General features: G+C 45.7%; 1 protein-coding gene across 2 annotated transcripts in view; it reads left to right on the top strand.

Annotated features, from left to right (window-relative positions):
• CNKSR3 (CNKSR family member 3) overlaps positions 1-18,522 on the top strand; it is an 84,331-nt gene extending 65,809 nt beyond the window's left edge. The window contains exons 8-13 of one of the 2 annotated variants that reach the window (XM_066248508.1): positions 5,281-5,349; positions 5,612-5,758; positions 10,558-10,682; positions 14,139-14,347; positions 14,839-14,928; positions 17,315-18,522. In XM_066248508.1, the coding sequence (XP_066104605.1) occupies positions 5,281-5,349; positions 5,612-5,758; positions 10,558-10,682; positions 14,139-14,347; positions 14,839-14,928; positions 17,315-17,508 (834 nt within the window). In that variant the 3' untranslated portion in view covers positions 17,509-18,522. Of the gene's footprint in view, positions 1-5,280; positions 5,350-5,611; positions 5,759-10,557; positions 10,683-14,138; positions 14,348-14,838; positions 14,929-17,226 lie in introns of both variants that reach the window. The other variant, XM_066248507.1, reaches the window with a different exon arrangement.
• The last annotated feature ends 683 nt before the right edge of the window (positions 18,523-19,205 follow it).

The raw sequence follows: 19,205 nt of genomic DNA, 5'->3' as shown, positions 1-19,205 counted from the left end.
TTTTTCAATGGAGTTTATGTGTCACCAAAGCAACTATTTTGGAATTTTTGAGTGACACAGGTCCTTTTTATTGAGTTGTATTTCATAATATCTGTCATGTATTGAAATTGAGGGGTTCCCCCCCCCTTAATCTTTTGAACAGAAATAAACAAAGCTGTTTCTACTGTGAGGGACTTTGCACACCGTTATCTTTCTTTTGGGAACTCTGCCACATGAATGGCATTTCTTTAGCCCCTCAAACTTCGTGAGTTTGTGAAAGGAGAGCTAAGTGAGGGCTTTCTTCTGCAGCCTGCAGTACGGCTGGCTTTTCAATGGCATTGGTATGAAGCTTAAAGTATTTGACTAGCTTCCAGGATCTGCATAAAAGAAGCATGTGTCTATGGAATTAACCTACTGTTTAATCAACTAACACAAGAGGAAATCATTTCTTAAAATAGAAGAAATTTGGTACCTACTTTTCTACTCTGGTGGAAATACATGTTGACATTTGAGCTCAGCTGCTAGATCTTTTGATAAAATAAAATGGCATGATTTTTGATGAGGGCTTGTGACACACACTTGATTTTTGTATTAGGAAAACAATGACATTGCTTAAGGCGGTCAATGAATTATAAATAAACTGTGGTTCTGGCAGATGACTGAGTAGAAGGTGGTAGTGTCTTTAAGCCTCCTTTGTTGAGCTACATTGAGAACACACTGAAAACTACTAGGAATTTTTCTACCATCTCACCTGACAGGCAGTAACAACACAGGTAGCTCTGCTTTTAGGCAGGGGATGGTATAAAAGAAAGATGCATAATGCATCACACATTCATCCCGTCTCTGGGATTTCATATATTTCAGCAGCACCATGACAGGAATACAGTCTGTGCCATTCGGTGCATTGTTTTAGAATTGGATGGATGCAGAAGGATGGTGAATGTTATTGCAATTTTTATAGTTGAAGTTTTGCATCTAGCAATTCAGTGATTGCATAAGTAAACCAGACTTGTATGGTCCCAAATTCTCTTTGGTCTTCTTGAAGAAATTTCAGTCTTGGACAGATGTGAAAAGTACTATGATATTGCTATCAGAAGGCACACAGATTCTTTTGTTTTCAAAATACACGCCTCTATTGCTTTAAAGACAAGAGTTGAGTGAGTGACTCAACAAGCTGCTTTTGAATTGAATTAAATGTCAAATATAATGATACATTTTCTAGAATTCCTACCAAACCTATAAGACTGGGTGAAGCCCTGGCCAGTTGGCTCAGTGGTAGAGTGTTGGTCTGGGTGTGTGGATATCCCATGCTCAATTCCTGGTCAGGGCACACAGGAGAAATGACTATCTGCTTCTCCACCCCTTCCCTTCCATCTTCTCTCTCTCTCTCTCTCTCTCTCTCTCTCTCTCTCTCTCTCTTCCCCTACCGCAGCCATGTCTCAGTTCATTCAAGCACATTGGCCCCAGGCGCTAAGGATGGCTTTGTGGAGCCTCTACCTCAGGTGCTAAAAAGTAGCTCAGTTGCAAGCCTCGGCTCCAGACAGGGGTTGCCGGGTGGATCCCGGTTGGGGTGCGTGCAGGAGTCTGTCTCTCTTGTCTCTCCTTTTCTTACTTGGAAAAGAAGAAAACAGACTGAGTGTGTAATCAGGGTTTATGTGGATATAGTTGATCTTAGTGTAGAACTGTATGTAAGTCACCCAGAGCAACACGGTCTCCATCCAGTTAAAGATGGAAAAGTGCAAACTTGTCTTTCTCTCATCGGTAATCCATTTGAGAATGCCACTCACTCTTTCAGACGTTCAGCTGCATTCACTGGGGACTTGGAATGGGCTGACACTTGCTGAGTCTTGTCAGGGAAGTGGAGGAAGAGTCTATTTCTCGTGCTGGATGAAAGGGCCGGCTACTAGACAACTTTCCAGCTCCACTTAAGGTTGCTATGACTAAAGAGTCAGAATGTCTTAACGAGAGCCAGGCGTGGTGGGTGGTAGTGGACAGAACTGACCTTCTCCATATTCATCTACCTTGGACTCTAGGCTGACGCAATGCCAGAGGCCATCTCAGTCCTCCAGGTGTTTTTTGGTTTTTCTTTTCTTTCTTTCTTTCTTTCTTTCTTTCTTTCTTTCTTTCTTTCTTTCTTTCTTTCTTTCTTTCTTTCTTTCTTTCTTTTTTTTTTTTTTGAGGTTATCTGAGAAGCCACAATCATTCCAAGGTCAGAATAAACAGTTATCTAGTGATTCTTTATCTGGCCTTTTTTTTTTTTTTGATGTTGTTTAAGACCTCGACAAGACTCTTGACAGGATCCCATCTGTCCTCCTGTTCCCCACTTCCCACCCCTCCCCAGCCCCAGAGGAGGTGGGCATTAGATTAGCTTCTGAAGAATGGATACATTCTTCTTCGGGCATCACCCTTCGGCTGCAAACCAGAACAAGCATCGTTTTTCAGCAGCCCCACTCATGGTGAAGATAGGCAAGAGCTGGTGCCCTCCAGAGAGTTTTGGTATCAAGCTCTCCCTGTTCCAGTGTTCTGCCAAGCACAACTCTTAATCACCTGGTAGGACATTTGAGAAATGAATGCATGAGACTCCTTAGGCAGGGAAGTCAACTGAGGACATTGGGACTTGTTTTTTAAGATACACAGGGACTTTCTTGGCCTCAGGGACATCTTTTATCATGTGCAGCTTACCTGAAATGAATCCTTAGCCCAGGAAGATGAACAGGAAAAGTTGGGCTATAACTATGGGTGAAGTATCAGACACACAGGAGCAAACAGGAGCACTGATTCATTTATTTTTAAGTGCCTCAAGAGAGATTTGAGTTAGGCCATCTCCCGCTGGTATCCACGATGCTAGTCTCTAGGGTGAGGTGCTGCTGGTTGCTATGGCAGCAGGTGAAATGTTTTTCAAAAATAGCAGTCACACCTGTGCTTTGTGGACCTATATAAATCAAAGGGAATGTTTCTACATTGTAATGTTGCTTTTGCTCATTTCTTGTGGAGCCTGTCACAACAGTTGAATGAGAAAATTCATCAAGTACGTCTTGAATTTAATTGCTGTACCGCCCTCACCATGTTTAAAGGTGCAATTTTTTTAAGGATAGCTGTAAATGGAAGATTCAGCCAGTCACATAAATTAACAAATAAAATACTTTGGCCTGGATAACATTTGATTATCATTTAAAATCTAAAGTTTATCTTTTCCTTCTCTTTTGCTCATATAAGATATCTTAATCGTAAACAATTTTAGTTCAATTAAATGAGCAAGAACACTATGGACAAAACATTAGAAAAGTAGATTACATTACTATATCTATATACTCACCTATGTAAATATATCTATATCTGCAAATTTATAGTAAAGTATTATATGGGAAAACAAAGTCTGGAGGTTTGTTTTGATACTAGAAATGTGTTTATTATGAATTCAATCTGAAAATAAACAAAAAATTTTAATTCATTTTCTTTAAATACGTTGCTCATTTCACCATCTTTCTATTTAATACCACCATGATTACACGTAAAACAAGGTTGAGTAGAAGTAAAACTTAATAATTGCCGAAAAGGAAGTGGGATGACAGAGGGACAGAAATGCTCTTGATCAGGGGTCCCCAAACTACGGCCCGCGGGCCACATGCGGCCCCCTGAGGCCATTTATCCGGCCCCCACCGGACTTCCGGAAGGGGCACTTCTTTCATTGGTGGTCAGTGAGAGGAGCATAGTTCCCATTGAAATACTGGTCAGTTTGTTGATTTAAATTTACTTGTTCATTATTTTAAATGTTATATCTGTTCCCGTTTTGTTTTTTTACTTTAAAATAAGATATGTGCAGTGTGCATAGGGATTTGTTCATAGTTTTTTTTATAGTCCGGCCCTCCAATGGTCTGAGGGACAGTGAACTGGCCCCCTGTGTAAAAAGTTTGGGGACCCCTGCTCTTGATTGTGACACGGTGGGTCAGCTTTTACAGGATTGATTTTGATAAAGGTGCAAAGGTAAGTTATTTTTAATTAAAAATTTCTTTTAAACTTTTTCTTTTCTTTTTTATTGAATTTATTGGGGTGACACTGGTTAACAAAATTATATAGGTTTCAGGTGCCCAGTTCTGCAACACATCTCTGTCCACCGTATGGTGTGTTCACCCAGTCAGGTCTCTGTTCGTCACCGTTTAGCCCCTTTCCCTCCTCCACCTCACCCCACCCACCGCCCCCTCGCGATCACCACGCTGTTGTTAGTGTCCATAAGCTTTTTCTTTTCTTTTTTGTTCAGTTCCTATAGGTCCCCCCCCCAACACATACACAAAGCCCTTCTTTCCCAACAGCTGTGAGTCTGCTCTGTTTTATTTATTTTAAATTTATAAATCTGTTTCTATTTTGCTTGTTAGTTCATTTTGTTCATTAGATTCCACATAGGAGTCAAATCACTGGCTTATTTCACTTAGCATACTCCTCTTCAGGTCCATCCGTGCTGTCACCAAGGGTGAGATTTCCTTCCTCTTTGTGGCTGAGTAGTATTCCACTGTGTGTATGTCCCGCAGCCTTGCATCTGCTCACCTCCTGCTGGGCAGTCGGGCTGCTTGCGAGTCTTGGCTATTGTAAGTAACACTGCAGTGAGCGTCAGGGGGCATATATTCTTTTGGATTACTCTTTCAATCTTCTTCAAATAAATTCCTGAAAGTGGAACTGCTGGGTCATAAGGCAGTTCCATTATTAATTTTGGGAACTCCATACTGCTTTCTACAGTGGCTGCACCAGTCTGCATTCCCACCAGCAGTGCAGGAGGGTTCCCTTTTCTCCACATCCTCACCAGCACTTATTCTGTGTTGTTTTGTTCATGAGCGCCATTCTGACTGGTGTGAGGTGATATTTCATTGTGGTTTTATTTTGTATTTCTCTGATGATTAGTGATGTTGAGCATCTTTTCATATGTCTGTTAGTCATCTGTACGTCTTCTTTGAGAAGTATCTATACAGGTCAGGTGTTCAAGGTATTTTTTAGATGATCCAGTGCCGCCTTTTATCAGCTTATCATGTGGACAGGGTGTCCCTACTGTCTCTGGTAGGTGACATGAACCCGCTGTTGTAAGTGACAGATTATCTGTTATAACAGACCACCAATAAAATAGATACACAAATACTCATGGAGTGGGTTCTACTAACATTGAAGTCTCCGGGATCTCACACACACTGTAGTATTTCTTGAGAAAATTATATTTACATTGCTGATTGTCTACAGAAGAAAGAAAGAAGAAAAAAATAGAAGCAGAAAGAAAGAGAGTATTTAAACAGTAAGATGGGTTTCTGTTTTCCACAGTCCCCTGCAGACAGATCTCAGAAGATTCATGCTGGTGATGAAGTCATTCAGGTTAATCGGCAGACCGTGGTGAGTTTTGCTTCGAGACTTGAGACTTAATATTCCTCTCTAGAACTTTTAACTAAATCCAAAACCATTTTGCTTGAATTTTTAAAATTTGCAATTTATATATAATCTTTCCTAATTTTAAGTGATGAAAAATGAACATATTTGTATCAGCCTGTTGGTATCTATCTGCTCACAGCTGGTATCCGTGAGATCCAGTCATAAGTTTGATTCTTTTCTCCTTATTCACGAGTGAGTCCCCTCCCCTCATTTTCTTTCTTTGCAGGTGGGATGGCAGCTCAAAAACCTGGTGAAGAAATTGAGGGAGAACCCCACAGGAGTCGTGTTGCTGCTTAAGAAGCGCCCCACGTGTTCTTTCTACTTCACTCCGGCGCCCCTGAAGAACCTGCGGTGGAAGCCGCCTCTTGTGCAGGTATCGGCCTGCTTCCGTTCCGTGTTGTCAGCCTTTGTCTGGTGTCCGGGCACGAACGGTGCTCAGATGTCTGATTGGTCTCTGAAGACCAAGAGGAAAATGGCAAGGAGATTGGTTTCAGGAGTCTGTGCCTGCCTCGTTCTCCTGTAATCCTGATTATGTGTATGAAAATATGCAGGCTGGGTTTGCACTGAACAGTACAGTAAACCTCTAGCCACATGTGACTGTTTAAGTAGAATTGAAAGTCCAGTCTCGTGAGCCACATTTCCGTTGTTTAGTAGCCACATGCGGCTAATGGCTGCGGAAAGTCCATTCGCAGCCTTCTCTCCCGTTTCAAATGCACGCTGATGTAATGTGGCCGGTTTGAACACTCATCTTCGAGAGACCAGGTGGGGTTGAGTCAGGGGTATGGAGCGTGGGAATAATCCACATGGTGGCGAGCAGTATCACTCCATTGTTGAAACATTGGATAGAATTGCCCGTCTTGGGGGTGATTCTTGGGTATTTATATCCTAAACCACGAATGAAGAGCAATGACATCTGAATGCCCTTTGATACGATTGGGATTGCAGTTTCGATGTAACAGTGATTTTTGGCGTATGCTCGAGCGGAAGGGGTGGTAGCAATCTCCAGCCATCCAGCTGGCTACTGCGTGATGCACGGAGCACTGGCAACGCCCCCGCGTAAGTTCCTTATGTGTGCGCGGAGCGGTGGCGGTGAATAACAGGACGTGGAGGGTGACGCAAGGACGGCACAGACTCACGTTCTTTCTTAAATAATAAAGCAGTCACCCCAGCTGCTTCTGTGAGCATTGCTCTGTGCGAAGTGGAGCATCTTTAAGTGACGGGGTGGGGTGGGGGGATTCTCAGACTGCGTTACTGAACGTCACAGGGGTCTCACCTCATCTTTGGTAGTTGATGGAGTGGCTCCTCGGGGCACACGACCAAGTGTTGGGCTCTGGGGGGGGGGAGGGGTGAGCCGCGGGGGGTGGAGGCACCCTTCCCGTGGGGTGGGAGCACTTTGGAGCCTGGATCACTAGGTGGCATTCGGCAGAAAGGAGGGCACGCCACAGAGGAGACGAATGCTGTTCCTTAGACACGCACCACACATGCCATCAGGGAAGGGTGGTGTCTAGGGCAAGGTTTCCTAGAAGCATAAACCGTGACAGAAATTCTTGTGAAACTGATTTCTGAAGGCGTGTGCTTCGGGTCAAACTTGTAAGGGAGGAAGGGAGACAGAATAAGGAGTGGGAAGGCAGCAAGGCGGTGTCTCGGGTCACGTCTAGCCTTGGCCTGTGATACAGGCGTGAGCACAGAGCGGCAGGCTCCCGTCACTGTGCTCAGGAGAGGAGCTGTCAGCGGAGGGCCGTCTGCAGAGAAGGGGCCAGGCGTGAGCTGGTAGCGGCTGACTCAGACGGCTGGGTCTGCTGGCTGGCAGAGGGGCCGTAGGGGTTCGGGCACCATCGCCCTACCGCAAGCATGTGTAGATGATTCGTTCCCCCACATCCCCCAGGGCCCCCGGGAGAGGGCAGGAGAGACACTGGGCTGGTGGGCTGAGACGGTATGGACTGCTGGGGGCTGTGGGGAGAGCGTGGACTTCATCCCACAGGCAACAGGTTGACAGCTGTTGCATACATGAATCTCTGCGTTAGTTTGCCAGGGCTGCCATGACAAAGTACCGCAGGCTGGTGACAAGCGAAGTTTACTCTCTCGCAATGCAGAAGACTAGAAGTCCTAGAAGTCCGAGATCAAAGTGTTGGCGGGCAGGGTTGGCCCCTTCTGAGGCCTCTCTCCATAGCATGCAGATGTCCACGTTCTTGCTGTGTCTTCATCTGGTCTTTCCTCCATGAGTCTGTGTCCCAGTCTCTTCTCGTACGGACACAGTCATACTGGATTAGGCACCAAGCGAATGAGCTCATTTTAACTGAATTACGTCTTAAAGACCTTGTCTACAAGTAGAATTACGATCTGTGCTGCTGGAGGTTAGGACTTCAACATGGATTTTGAGGAGGACATAGTTCTGCCCATGACACAATCTAACAAAAGAAACAGTAGGTGGGAGCTGTCGTGTACCTAGGTGATCGGTGATGTGGTTCTGGGACAGGCTGGTGACAGGGGTGAGTCCAGTGAAAGACTAAGGTAAGGGGCTATTTGGAAAAAGACTCACAAAGCAGCACAGCATAGTGGTTAGGACAGGGGCTCTGGGGTTGAACTCTGAGTTCAGATCCCAGCTCTGCCACTTGTAAGCTGTGGGGCCTTTGACAAGGTCCCTAATCTTTGGAAACCTCACTCCTCGCTCACTTTGGGGTGACGGGTGAGGGAACCCAGCGTGGCAGGTGTGAAATGGGACAGTGAACCCGGCTGGCGAGGTCAGTGACAAGACCTAGAACGTGAAGAAAGGGCCATCGGGAAAGCAGAGACGATAGATAGGTCCTCTGAGCCTCACAGAGTTTGAAGTGACAGAGGAGGATTTAAGTGGATGTGTTCGGAAGCGAAGTGACAATTCTTTCCAAGTGTGGGCTGGTGTTTGTCCCTTGAGCTCTGGAAATTCACTTAAGAAGGGTGCACTTCCCTTTTCTCCGGATTTGTCAACCTTCACGCCACGTTCCACTGGTGCGGAGTTTGGGGGAAGAGGTGATGCTGAGGGATGAGACACCCCATGTTGCTTTTGACCAAGGGACAGAACCGCCCTCAAAGTGCAGAGGCCGTTTTCCAGCTCAGGTGCGACGCGCTCTCACAGGTAGTCGGGGTGTCCACAGGGTCCGCACCCCAGTCGATGCCGGGCCCCTCGACTTTCCCAGCCCCTGCCCCCGTCGGTCCCTGTGCCGTTCTTCAGGGTTCTTTACGCCCGGCTGCCCGCCTTTCCTAGGAGGGAGCTTCCTTCCTTCTTGTCACCTTCATTAGTGATTTCCTGTCACTGTCATCCTTCTGCTTTTAAATCACAGTCCTGGTAAACGAGGCTTACTGATGCAGAGGTAATCATCGGTGTTGTCGTTTCCAGAGTGCCTCGTCTGTGGAAACGCTCTAGTGTGCTTTTCTTTTACTGGTCGAGGACCTGGATCCTAGCGCTGTGCTTTCAGACACTGGCCAAGATAAACAGACTGGGGTGTTTGTCAATTGCACCATGAGCAGAGTTGATGGCTGATGCATTATTGGCCAAAGTCCAGGAGGCGGAGATTACGCTACAGGAGACTAAAGACTTAGTCTTAAGTCTTAAGAAGGGAAGTGCACCCTTCTTAAGACGTATTTTCTGTGTCTCCCCTGAAAATGGGCTGTCACTCTGTGCGCACTGGCTGTTCCAGTCCTTCCAGTCCTTAGACTCGAGCTCCCTGTCTCACTCTGAGGCCTTCTATCACCACCCGGGCCAGGTAGGGTTGCAGGTGCCTTTGTGTGCCTGCCCGGAGCCTAGCACAGTTCTCACGTGGTTCCTCCCTCCGGCCTTCCCCTAACATCCTCACGCCTCGGCTCTGCGACTTCCTTTAAGGTTATCGTCGTTAGTCTAGAGAAGAGATAAGATTGAAGTTCTCACACAAGATTTAAAAACATAGGTCTTTTGACACCAGTAGCATAATTAAAATAAAACTGTATAAAATTTACATTTTAAACCTTAACTTGTATGTGTGTGCGGATGTATATAACACTAAATAAAACAGCAGCAGGCTGTGCACTTGCTGTGTGACAAGCAGAGTGCTAAGCCAGTGACGTGTATTATCTCACTTAATGCTCCTTGCTGCCCTTTGTGGCTTCTGTTCTTGTCCCTGTTGATCTCTACTTTTTAGATGAGGCACAGAGAAGTTCAGTGACTCACTCAGAGAGATACACAGCCGGTTCCCACTTACCCACATTTTAACTTTCCATGGCTTTAATTACTCATGGTTTCCATTCCCTGTGGTCAGCCATGGTCCAGAAACATTATATGGAAAACTCCAGAAGTGAACAGTTCATCAGTTTTAAACTGCTCACCCTTCGAGTAGCGGTGATGACCTCTCTCATCCTCCTGTTCCCTCCTCCCCGGAACAGGACTCCTCTCTTTGTCCAATGTAGCCACGTGGCATACACTCCTGCCCTCTGGTCACTGAATTACCACCTCAGCTGCTAGACTGGCTGGCAGATGTATCGAGCGAGAGGAAGGAAGGGAAGCCGCATTCATATAACTTTTATTACAATATTGTTATAATTGTTCTGTTTTATTATTACTTAGTGTTGTTCATCTGTGGCTGTGCCTAGTTTGTAAATTAAACTTGACCATAAGTGTGTATAGGGAAGAACAAAGTATCGCTAGGGTTCGGTCCTGTTTGAGGCCTCAGATGTGCTGGGGGTCTCGGAACACACCGTCTGTGGATCAGGGGAGCTATGGGTATGGAGCCAGGATCACACCCAGACTGGCTGAGCTCCTGGCCCACGTGTCTAGGCGATGGTCGTGTGGGCAGAGATTTGTATTCACTAACTCAGTTCATCCTCACTGCCACCCTGTGCAAGAGGTACTGTCAGTATGGCTGTGTTTCAGAGGAGGAAACTGAGGCACAGGTGTTTTAAGTGATTTGCTCAGAGCAAGAATTTTTTAGCCCAGGTTCCTGGTTTCCAAAGGCTCTGTTTCTCACGGAGTAGTCTTTCAGAACTCCCCTTTAATGCTGAGTGTCTCAAAGAAAAATACAAGCGGAATGTTGCTAAGAGCTGTAAATACTCTGACGACTCTGTCCCGTTTACCTGAGGGGTGGTGCTGGCTTGAGGGAGGGGCCAGTGTGCACCAAGAATAACCCCCGAGGTCACCCCCACCCTGTGCACTTGCTCCTGTTTCAGACCTCGCCGCCGCCCACGACAACCCAGTCCCCCGAGAGCACCATGGATACCTCGCTGAAGAAGGAGAAGCCCGCCATCCTGGACCTGTACATTCCTCCTCCGCCAGCCACTCCCTACTCTCCCCGGTGAGACAGCGTCCCTGTCCGTGTTTGTGGTGTGTGCCTCCTGCTTGTGGAGATTCTGAGGTGGGGGAAAGGATCACGAGGATCTCGATGGAAAAAGCTGCTGAGTTCAAGTGTGATGGGGTTGAATCTTAAAATTGCTGTTAAAGAATGTGATCCTGGGGGTGGATGGTTGGGGGTGAAGATGGGGCATGGTGGATAAAGGTGATCAAAGATGAAAACCTCCAGTTTTTTGTTTTTGTTTTTTTTGTATTTTTCTGAAGCTGGAAACGGGGAGAGACAGTCAGACAGACTCCCGCATGCGCCCGACCGGGATCCACCCGGCACGCCCACCAGGGGCGACGCTCTGCCCACCAGGAGGCGATGCTCTGCCCCTCCAGGGCGTCGCTCTGCTGCAACCAGAGCCATTCTAGCACCCGGGGCAGAGGCCAAGGAGCCATCCCCAGCGCCCGGGCCATCTTTGCTCCAATGGAGCCTTGGCTGCGGGAGGGGAAGAGAGAGACAGAGAGGAAGGAGGGGGGCGGTGGAGAAGCAAATGGGTGCTTCTCCTATGTGCCCTGGCTGGGAATCGAACCCGGGTCCCCTGCACGCCAGGCCGATGCTCTACCACTGAGCCAACCGGCCAGGGCCTAAAAACCTCCAGTTTTAAGATAGGTAAATCCCAGGGATGTAATGGGGAGGAGGGTGACGATAGTTTACAATCCTAAGATTTCTCATCACAAGAAAAAAAGAATTGGTAACTATGTGAGGTAATGGATGGTATTTAAACTAATTATGAACATTTCTATCTATATCTATCTAAAATCATTATATTGTATACCTTAAACTTAATACAATGTTATGTCAATTTTATCTCCATAAAACTGGGGAGAAATCTGTGGTCCTTCAAGGTGAGGGGATCCTTCAAGATCCAGGTTTCATGATACTTCTGGTTTTATAGACTTGGAGGGAAGGGCTTCTTCATAAAGGCATGTATTCTTGGGAATGCACTGTTTTGGCTCCTCCCTAGATATCGGAAGGAGCTATTTGGGGGGGGGGGTCCCTGAAGCTGAAGTTTCATGACATTTCAATGAATTTACATGATAAATTCATCTCTGGGAAAGAAGATAAGTATTTCTGGGACATTAACTAAACTTACAGCTTTATTTTGCTGAGAGAGATGTATCCTTCATAGCACTTAAAAAAATGTGTATGTGCCATGGTTCGATTGGTTTGAGCACATTGGCCCCGGGTCCTGAGGATGGCTCCATGAAATCTCCACCTCAGGTGCTAAAAATAATTCAGTTGTGAGCATGGCTCCAGATGGGCAGAGCATTGGCTCCAGATGGGGGTTGCCAGATGGATCATGGTCAGGGCACATGCAGGGGTCTGTCTCTCTATCTCCCCTCCCCTCACTTGGAAAAGGAGGGAAAAAAATTGTGCGTGTAAATGTGGACATGCTATATTTATTTGCACGCATGTTTTTTTATATGAGTGTCTATTATCAACTCTTAAAGATCATTGCTTAATGGCTACCTTAACTATTCTATGGTGTAACAGGGATGGCCATACTAGATGTTATATAGGGGATGGTTTAGGTATGAAATATAGGCTTATTTTTACATATTTACAAATGCTGGTAAAACTCGAGAATCTGGCGCATTCAACATACATTCACCGGGTCTCAGGGATGGGTTACCATCATGCACAGAACAGATTCAGTTCTTGCTCCCAAAGAATTGCCAATGTTTTAGTCAGCTGTTCAAGAATAAATTGAGAAATGATGTATTTATGCTATAGTATTTCATAAGGCAAAGTTCAGACTGAACTGAGAGGGATAGTTGACTTTATATTGGAGTTTTTCATTTGTTTGTTTTGTTGTAAGCTGAGCTATTTGCCTCCATTGTATTTCTTCCTGGCAAAGGAAGAATTCATGTCCTGTTTGAGAATGAATGCCATTCTTTTTCTTTGAGTCTCAGTTTGCCCGGACACTATAACAGCACGTAGAGCAGTCGCCTTAGGCGATCAGGAACATTCTGGTTGGTAGTCAACAGTCTTCCTTGTAGTCACAGAGCAGAGCCACATGGCCACAGGATCTTAAGTGTGTTTAGAGAGACAAGTAGTTACCTTTGCACATCAGAATGCAAGAGTTTCCCTGGTGACCAGTGTGTGGGTTGTTCTGTCAGAAACTGTAGGGAGGACACCCAGCCAACCCCCAACCCAAATGCTCTTGCCTGGATCTCAGTGTGGGGTCGCAGAGCAGTGGTGGGAACGAAGGAGATGTGCATAGTGAGCGAGCGAGAAGAGGAACTGCGGCTTCAGTCTGCTCGGGAGGGCACCTAGGCATGTGTGCACGCACACTCGCACACACTCACACACACTATTCATGCAGGGTACTGTCTGAGGAATGAGAATGCCAGTGGTTATAGAGAATGAGTGGTGGGTCAGGGAAGCTTTGTGAATGGGGTTTTATGCCAGGTTTAAAAGTGTAGAAGAAGGTAGATTTACAGGGAAGGGGTACGCAGCCAGCCAGCTCACTGGGAACACCACACAGGCTAGGCTGATCTTCAGACTGGTTTGGACTCAGCTGATGCTGTAGTTTGTCTAGTGGTTTTTACAGGGATCACCTACGGAATTTACTCAATGCAAACAAAGGAGCCAGCTAGGAACTTGGACTCACCTAAAATTCATTTTCACTTTTATTAGAAGCTGACATTTAGAAAGAATTAAGTTGCAATTGAAGATCCAAGTTTTTGCCAATTTCTGTGCTTAATTCAGAAAACAGATAACTCTGCATTGGGGATTATCAAGGCCCCTTTGTATTTTTTGACATAATTTTCAAAATCCACCAACTCCATGACACATCAAGTGTCTTGTTTCCTGGATCTTGGCAGAGACACTCCTCTGGCCATGAGAGAATGGCTGAACAGATCACACCTTAACTTGAGGTTCCCGGAGTAAATAGGTGATTCAGAGAAAGGTAGAGGCACAGGGAGGGAAATGAGAGCCATCTTTTAAAAAATGTTTGTTTATTGATTTTAGAGAGAGGAAGGGGGGGAGAGAGAAAGAGAGACAGAGAGAGAAACATCGATTTGTTGCTCCATTTATTTGTGCATCCATTGGTTGACTCTTGTATGTGCCTTGACTGGGGATCGAACCTGCAACCTTGACAGGTCGAGATGATGTTCTAACCAACTGAGCTACCTGGCCAGGGCAGAGCCATCTTTTCAAAGGTGTAATGGTACTGCTTGAACACATAGGGGAAAAAATTTTATTTTCCCTTATATAGTAGGATCATGGCATTTACTCTTACTTAATAGGATCTCTCTTCTGTATTTGAGGAACAACTAGGATTGAAAAAGTCATGTATCTTTCCCCCAGCGGAAAAGGTGATTTGCATTGTCTTCTGTTTGTCTCCTGTAATTCTTCAGTACGAGAGGATCTTTGTAAGCTACTTCATTATTGCCCACTGTCTTGCAGAGATGACAACGGGAGTTTTGTTTACGGAGGATTCAGCAAGAGTAAACAACCAGTGCCTGGTCCCAAGGGTTCTGAGTCCCCAAATTCCTTCTTGGACCAAGAGAGCAGAAGACGGAGATTCACCATTGCGGACTCTGATCAGTTGCCTGGGTATTCAGCTGAAACCAACGTTCTGCCCACAAAAATGAGACAGAAAACACCATCTTATGGTAGGTTGCTGCATGTTGTTTTGTTTCCCCCAGTTGCTGTTCTTCTCTTCTCCACCCCCTTCCTTATTTGGAACTGTTGGGTGAATTTGGCCAACTCTAAGGGTAATCTGAGGAAAACATAAACCTCCATGAAATTCTAAGTATGAGACCTTTCTTCATCTCTCTAAAGCGAAGCCTTGTTGAGTCACTGCTCTGCCTGGCATCACGGCCCAGTGGGTGAGATCATGTTCCCGTTTTAACTTTCAGAGCCTGAGTTTTTAACTTTGGCGTTGCTTTGCTCGGTACACCCACAGGACACAAGTTCAGCACGCCCCTGTCTCAAATGCTTGCTATGGGAATACCACGCTTTAAAAGACTTTTCCTACGTTAAAATACGTTACTGCTTCCGCTTGGTGTGATATGGGGGCTGGTGGTCTAAGTGACAAATAAAGGGAAAGATTCTCTAAGCCAAAAAGTCATCCACTGTCACCTCCCTTCTCCTCCCTCTAAAGGCAAGCCCCGCCCTTTGTCCATGCCTGCTGATGGGAGCTGGATGGGAATCGTGGACCCTTTTGCTAGACCTCGAGGTCATGGGAGGAAAGGTAAGTTTAAGTTTAAGCAAATCACATCAAAGAAGGAATTGAAAGACCCAGGCCCTAGTTTCAGCCCTATTCCTAAATGTAGTTATGGTAACTGGATAGAGGACTTACCCTTTCTGGGTCCCATCTTCTCATCCATAAAGTCAGGCCTGCCGAAGACCTCCCAGATCCTACTTATTTCTGGAATGATGGGATTATGTAATCTTATTAGTGATTGTAAATCGCCTGATTAGCAAGTGTGTGCTCTGAAAAGGCTGTAGACATTAATGGTCCAATTTCTAAACAAGCAGAAATAAATTATTCATTATGTAATCTCACCCTACATTTTATGACTTTTATCATTAGAGTCTGTTTGATTTTTCATGAACAGACATGGATTTTTCCCCCCTCCCAGATCCCCCTTGTGTTAGAGAGTAATTACTGTTGGAAAAGAAATTTGTGTTTAACTCACCCTGGTTATTACACTAATCTTGAGGGAAAATGTTTATAAATATTCTTTTTCTGCCAGTTTATGTATGATTATATCAGCACGGACAGGACATTGTAACATTGCTTTTGCAATGCTGAAACAAAGCCCGGGACATGTTGAAGTCCAGCACGCTTTAGATAGTAGAAGAAAGAAGAAAAATATCCTGGAAGCCCAAATTTCAAAGGGATTAGCCCTGACACCTCCCCAGGACTTGGTGAAGTTTGTCACCCAGGCACTGTGTCACCTGGATTATGCTAATGTGGAAAAGGGGGAAGACACCTATCTAAAGTCCAAGACACCTTGAGTTGACATGTGACAATCTGTGGAGCAGTCAGCAGGTGGCAGGGCTGTCCTATGTTTAGATTTGGAAATGTCAACATCTTTATTGCCATTCTCTTAGCCCTTTAAGCTCGGATTTAGCCTTTTTCCTTTACATACTGAGATGTGGAGTGGGGGTGGGCATGTGAAATCAGCCAGTGGAAACATACGTGACCCCCTGTCCCACCTTCCACATTTTTCATGTATAATCATGTTAGAATGAAAGGTGTCTCCACAGTGGGCATTTAAGAAAAATACTAACTCCCGTATACCATAAAGCTCACCCTGTTGAAGTGTACAATTGAATGCTTTCTAGTATATTCATAGAGTTGTGTGTCCATCACCACTAATTCGAGAACATTTTATTACATCAAAAAATAACCCCAGGCCTCTCAGCAGTCACTCCTTTTTCCTTCTTCCCTCAGCCCCTGGCAACAGCTAATCTCCTTTGTATCCATGGATTTCCTTATTCTGGACATTTCATATCAATCAGCTCTGTGCACTATGTGACTTTTTAACAATGGACACTTTTTAAAAGTAACTTTACCCCTTTGATTACAAAAGAAAAACAATATAAGAACATCTAGATGGTTCAAGAAAATAAAACTCAGCTGTAATCTGCTTCCCCAACCTAGAAGTAATCACTGGGAGTGTTTTGTGTATCTTCCAGTTGTTCTTAATCTATGCAATTATACACTCAGAAAAAAGATGTGCAGAGTGGAAGAAACAGATGTTCATTGATACTATGTAAGCTGAACATTATCTAGAACATTTTTTAATAGCTACATTAGTAATCCATTTTATGGCTATAACACCTATTGCTTCAGTGATTGCAGATATTTAGATTATTTCTGTTTTTATTCCCTTCCCCTCAAATCGTAAGTAATGCTTGACTTGCATGGTAGGTTTCTGTTCGGTTTCATAAACACCCCGCCCATCCCAGGGGTTCTCCTGGCACCAAGGGTGGAATCAGTCTTTCCTGATTGCAGAAGCATTAAAATTTTTGGACCCTACCCACTGAAGTGAGCAGTGCCTGCCTTCTACTCACAGTGACCGCCAAAGGCACCCCCACCTTTCTGGTTGCTCCATAGGGACCCTCCAGGTTAAGAACCATGTTCTAGAAGCATGTGGTATGTGCTGCAAGCATTGCAGAAGGACAGATGGGGAAGGAGGGATAGAATTATGCAGTTTTCTCTCTTTGTTCTTTTGGTTTCAAGTGGAATTATGAGAATTCTTCCGCTGTTAAAGGAGGGCAGGCTCTTTGACGCCACTCTGCCCGCCTGTCACCTCTCAGGTGCCAAGGCAGTCTGAAATGTGGTGGGCCCGGTCCATTTCTGCTTTCTGCGCAGCTAGTGGGGATGCCTGGCCATCAGCGAGGCCTCATGATCCATCCCTTGGAGGAGAGCAGGGTATGTGGCCCACGATCACAGGGCATCGGAAGTGTGAGCATGCTGGCTTAGGGCCCACTTAGCAGCGTTATTCTAACGGACTTGTGGTCTTATGTCTGAACACAGGCGAGGATGCCCTGTGCCGGTACTTCAGTAATGAGCGGATCCCTCCGATCATCGAAGAGAGCGCCTCTCCCCATCCCCGCTTCTCCAGGCCCCCCACGGAGAGGCAGCTGGTCCGGGGCGCAGACTACATCCGGGGCAGCAGGTGCTACCTCAAGTCGGATCTCCACAGCAGCGCCACCATTCCATTCCAGGAGGAAGGGACCAAAAAGAAGCCCGCCTCCTCCGGGGCCAAGTCCTCATCAGCGGAGCCGTCCCTGGTGGTCAGCTGGCTGGCTCGCCTGAAACTGTTGACGCACTGAACCCGCCCTCCCCGGACGCCCCACGGCCCCCTGCCCCCAAGTGCCTTGCTCCCTCAGTCGACGACCTGTTCTGATTTTCATGCACAGTATTATGTAGACACCTTTGCAGATTCTTTTTTTTTTTTTTTTTTTTAATTTTTGGAAAATGTATGCCGCTTCTCAGAATGTTGAAATCAGTGGGTGGGAATGAATCCAGGGGTCTTAGGGGCTGCCTCGTCCAGGCAGAGGGAGGAGATGGGTAGAGTCTGCTTCTCTTGTCGCCTTCGAGTCGGAATACAGAGACACACTCTACAAACTAGCCTCTGTGGGGAACGTCTCGGTCAGTAGGAGGCACTGGGGCATTGTTGTTGGGGGGGCAGGATAAGGTGGGTGGCCATCGTCACACAGATGGGTTTGTGTGTGGTCCAACTTCTTGACCTGAAAAAGCCAGTGGAGAAAACATTTTGGTTTTGATTTTACATGTAGCAGCTTTGACTTTGAAATAAGCATGTTTCAGAAGTGTCTGCCACTCTCTGAGAGCAGAGGTTTAAGTGGAGATCTCTTACACCCTTTTCATAACAATCCCAGTATAGGTCGATTAATACTGGGCGTATTACACGCAGAGAAGTCTGTGGTTCTGAGGGGTGTCATTGTTGTATATTCTTGTCTCTGAGGGAAAAGAAGCTGTAAGATTTGCTGATAGCCAAAGTTTCATTAAGAAACATGAAGCAACAGGACTTAAGTTTGTGAGAGAGACATCAGTTTGCATTTGAGCTGTTCAATGTCTGTCTTCCAGAAAAAAACGGACAGTTCTCCGATATTACATGTTTTGCTAATTAGAACTATCTTGGAAAGCCTCACGGTCACAAATTTTCAAGTAGCATCAGGTATTTTGGAAAAGTGTGTCTGGATATTAACTCTTGTTTAAACTGAATGTATGATATTTTGTTAGAATGGAAAAGTACTATCTTGTTAATTTAAGTGTTTTAAATATAGTTGTATATTTTTCTTACTCTTAGTCACGTGTAATTGAAATGTTTGTTTTGCACCGCATACAAAGCTAACGACAGAAGAAGTGTTCAAGGTGACCGCCATGACTGTTGCAACTATGGGTGCTGTTGTTAAAAAAACAAAATAAACCCTCCCAAGCGTTTGGGATTTTATGGATTAGAAATGGGGCTGTTGAGGAAGTGTGTGTAAAGTAACGTTACATGGGGGGACTTTTCTGAGGTGTGTTTCTAGGCAGAGCTGGTATCCCCCACTCTAACATAGCCCCCCACCCCTTGGAAATGTTTTAGTTTGCCGAACTTCCGGAAATTTAAGGAATTGGAGATTCCCTGGAGTTAGTAAACATCTTCCCTATAAAATGCCTCTGATGAGGTTGAGGGAAGGAACATCCCTCCCACATGAGGGTGATTGAGCTTAGTCACGCCTGTCCCATCAGCCTCTCGGGGAACAGCAGTGAGAATACGGGGATGGAAAAGAGTTCCTCAAATCAAGGGTGGAAGAGGCTGGAGTGTGATTCAGTGGGAGCTTAACACAGTGTGAAGGCCAAGCGTGGGAGGGGGGGAGAGGCCAGGTGATTGGGCCCCAGGGACTAGGAGGCAGCTGTGGGAAGGGAGGGGCACCAGCCCTGCCCCTTTCACAGTTAGCACAAGCCGGCTTCATGCCCAGACAGTGGGGTAGCGACACGTCCTCTCC

Source organism: Saccopteryx bilineata, chromosome 12 (assembly GCF_036850765.1).
Source record: "Saccopteryx bilineata isolate mSacBil1 chromosome 12, mSacBil1_pri_phased_curated, whole genome shotgun sequence".
NCBI lineage: Eukaryota > Metazoa > Chordata > Mammalia > Chiroptera > Emballonuridae > Saccopteryx > Saccopteryx bilineata.
Note: the sequence above shows the minus strand (reverse complement) of the source record. Positions and strands in the feature narration are given on the sequence as shown.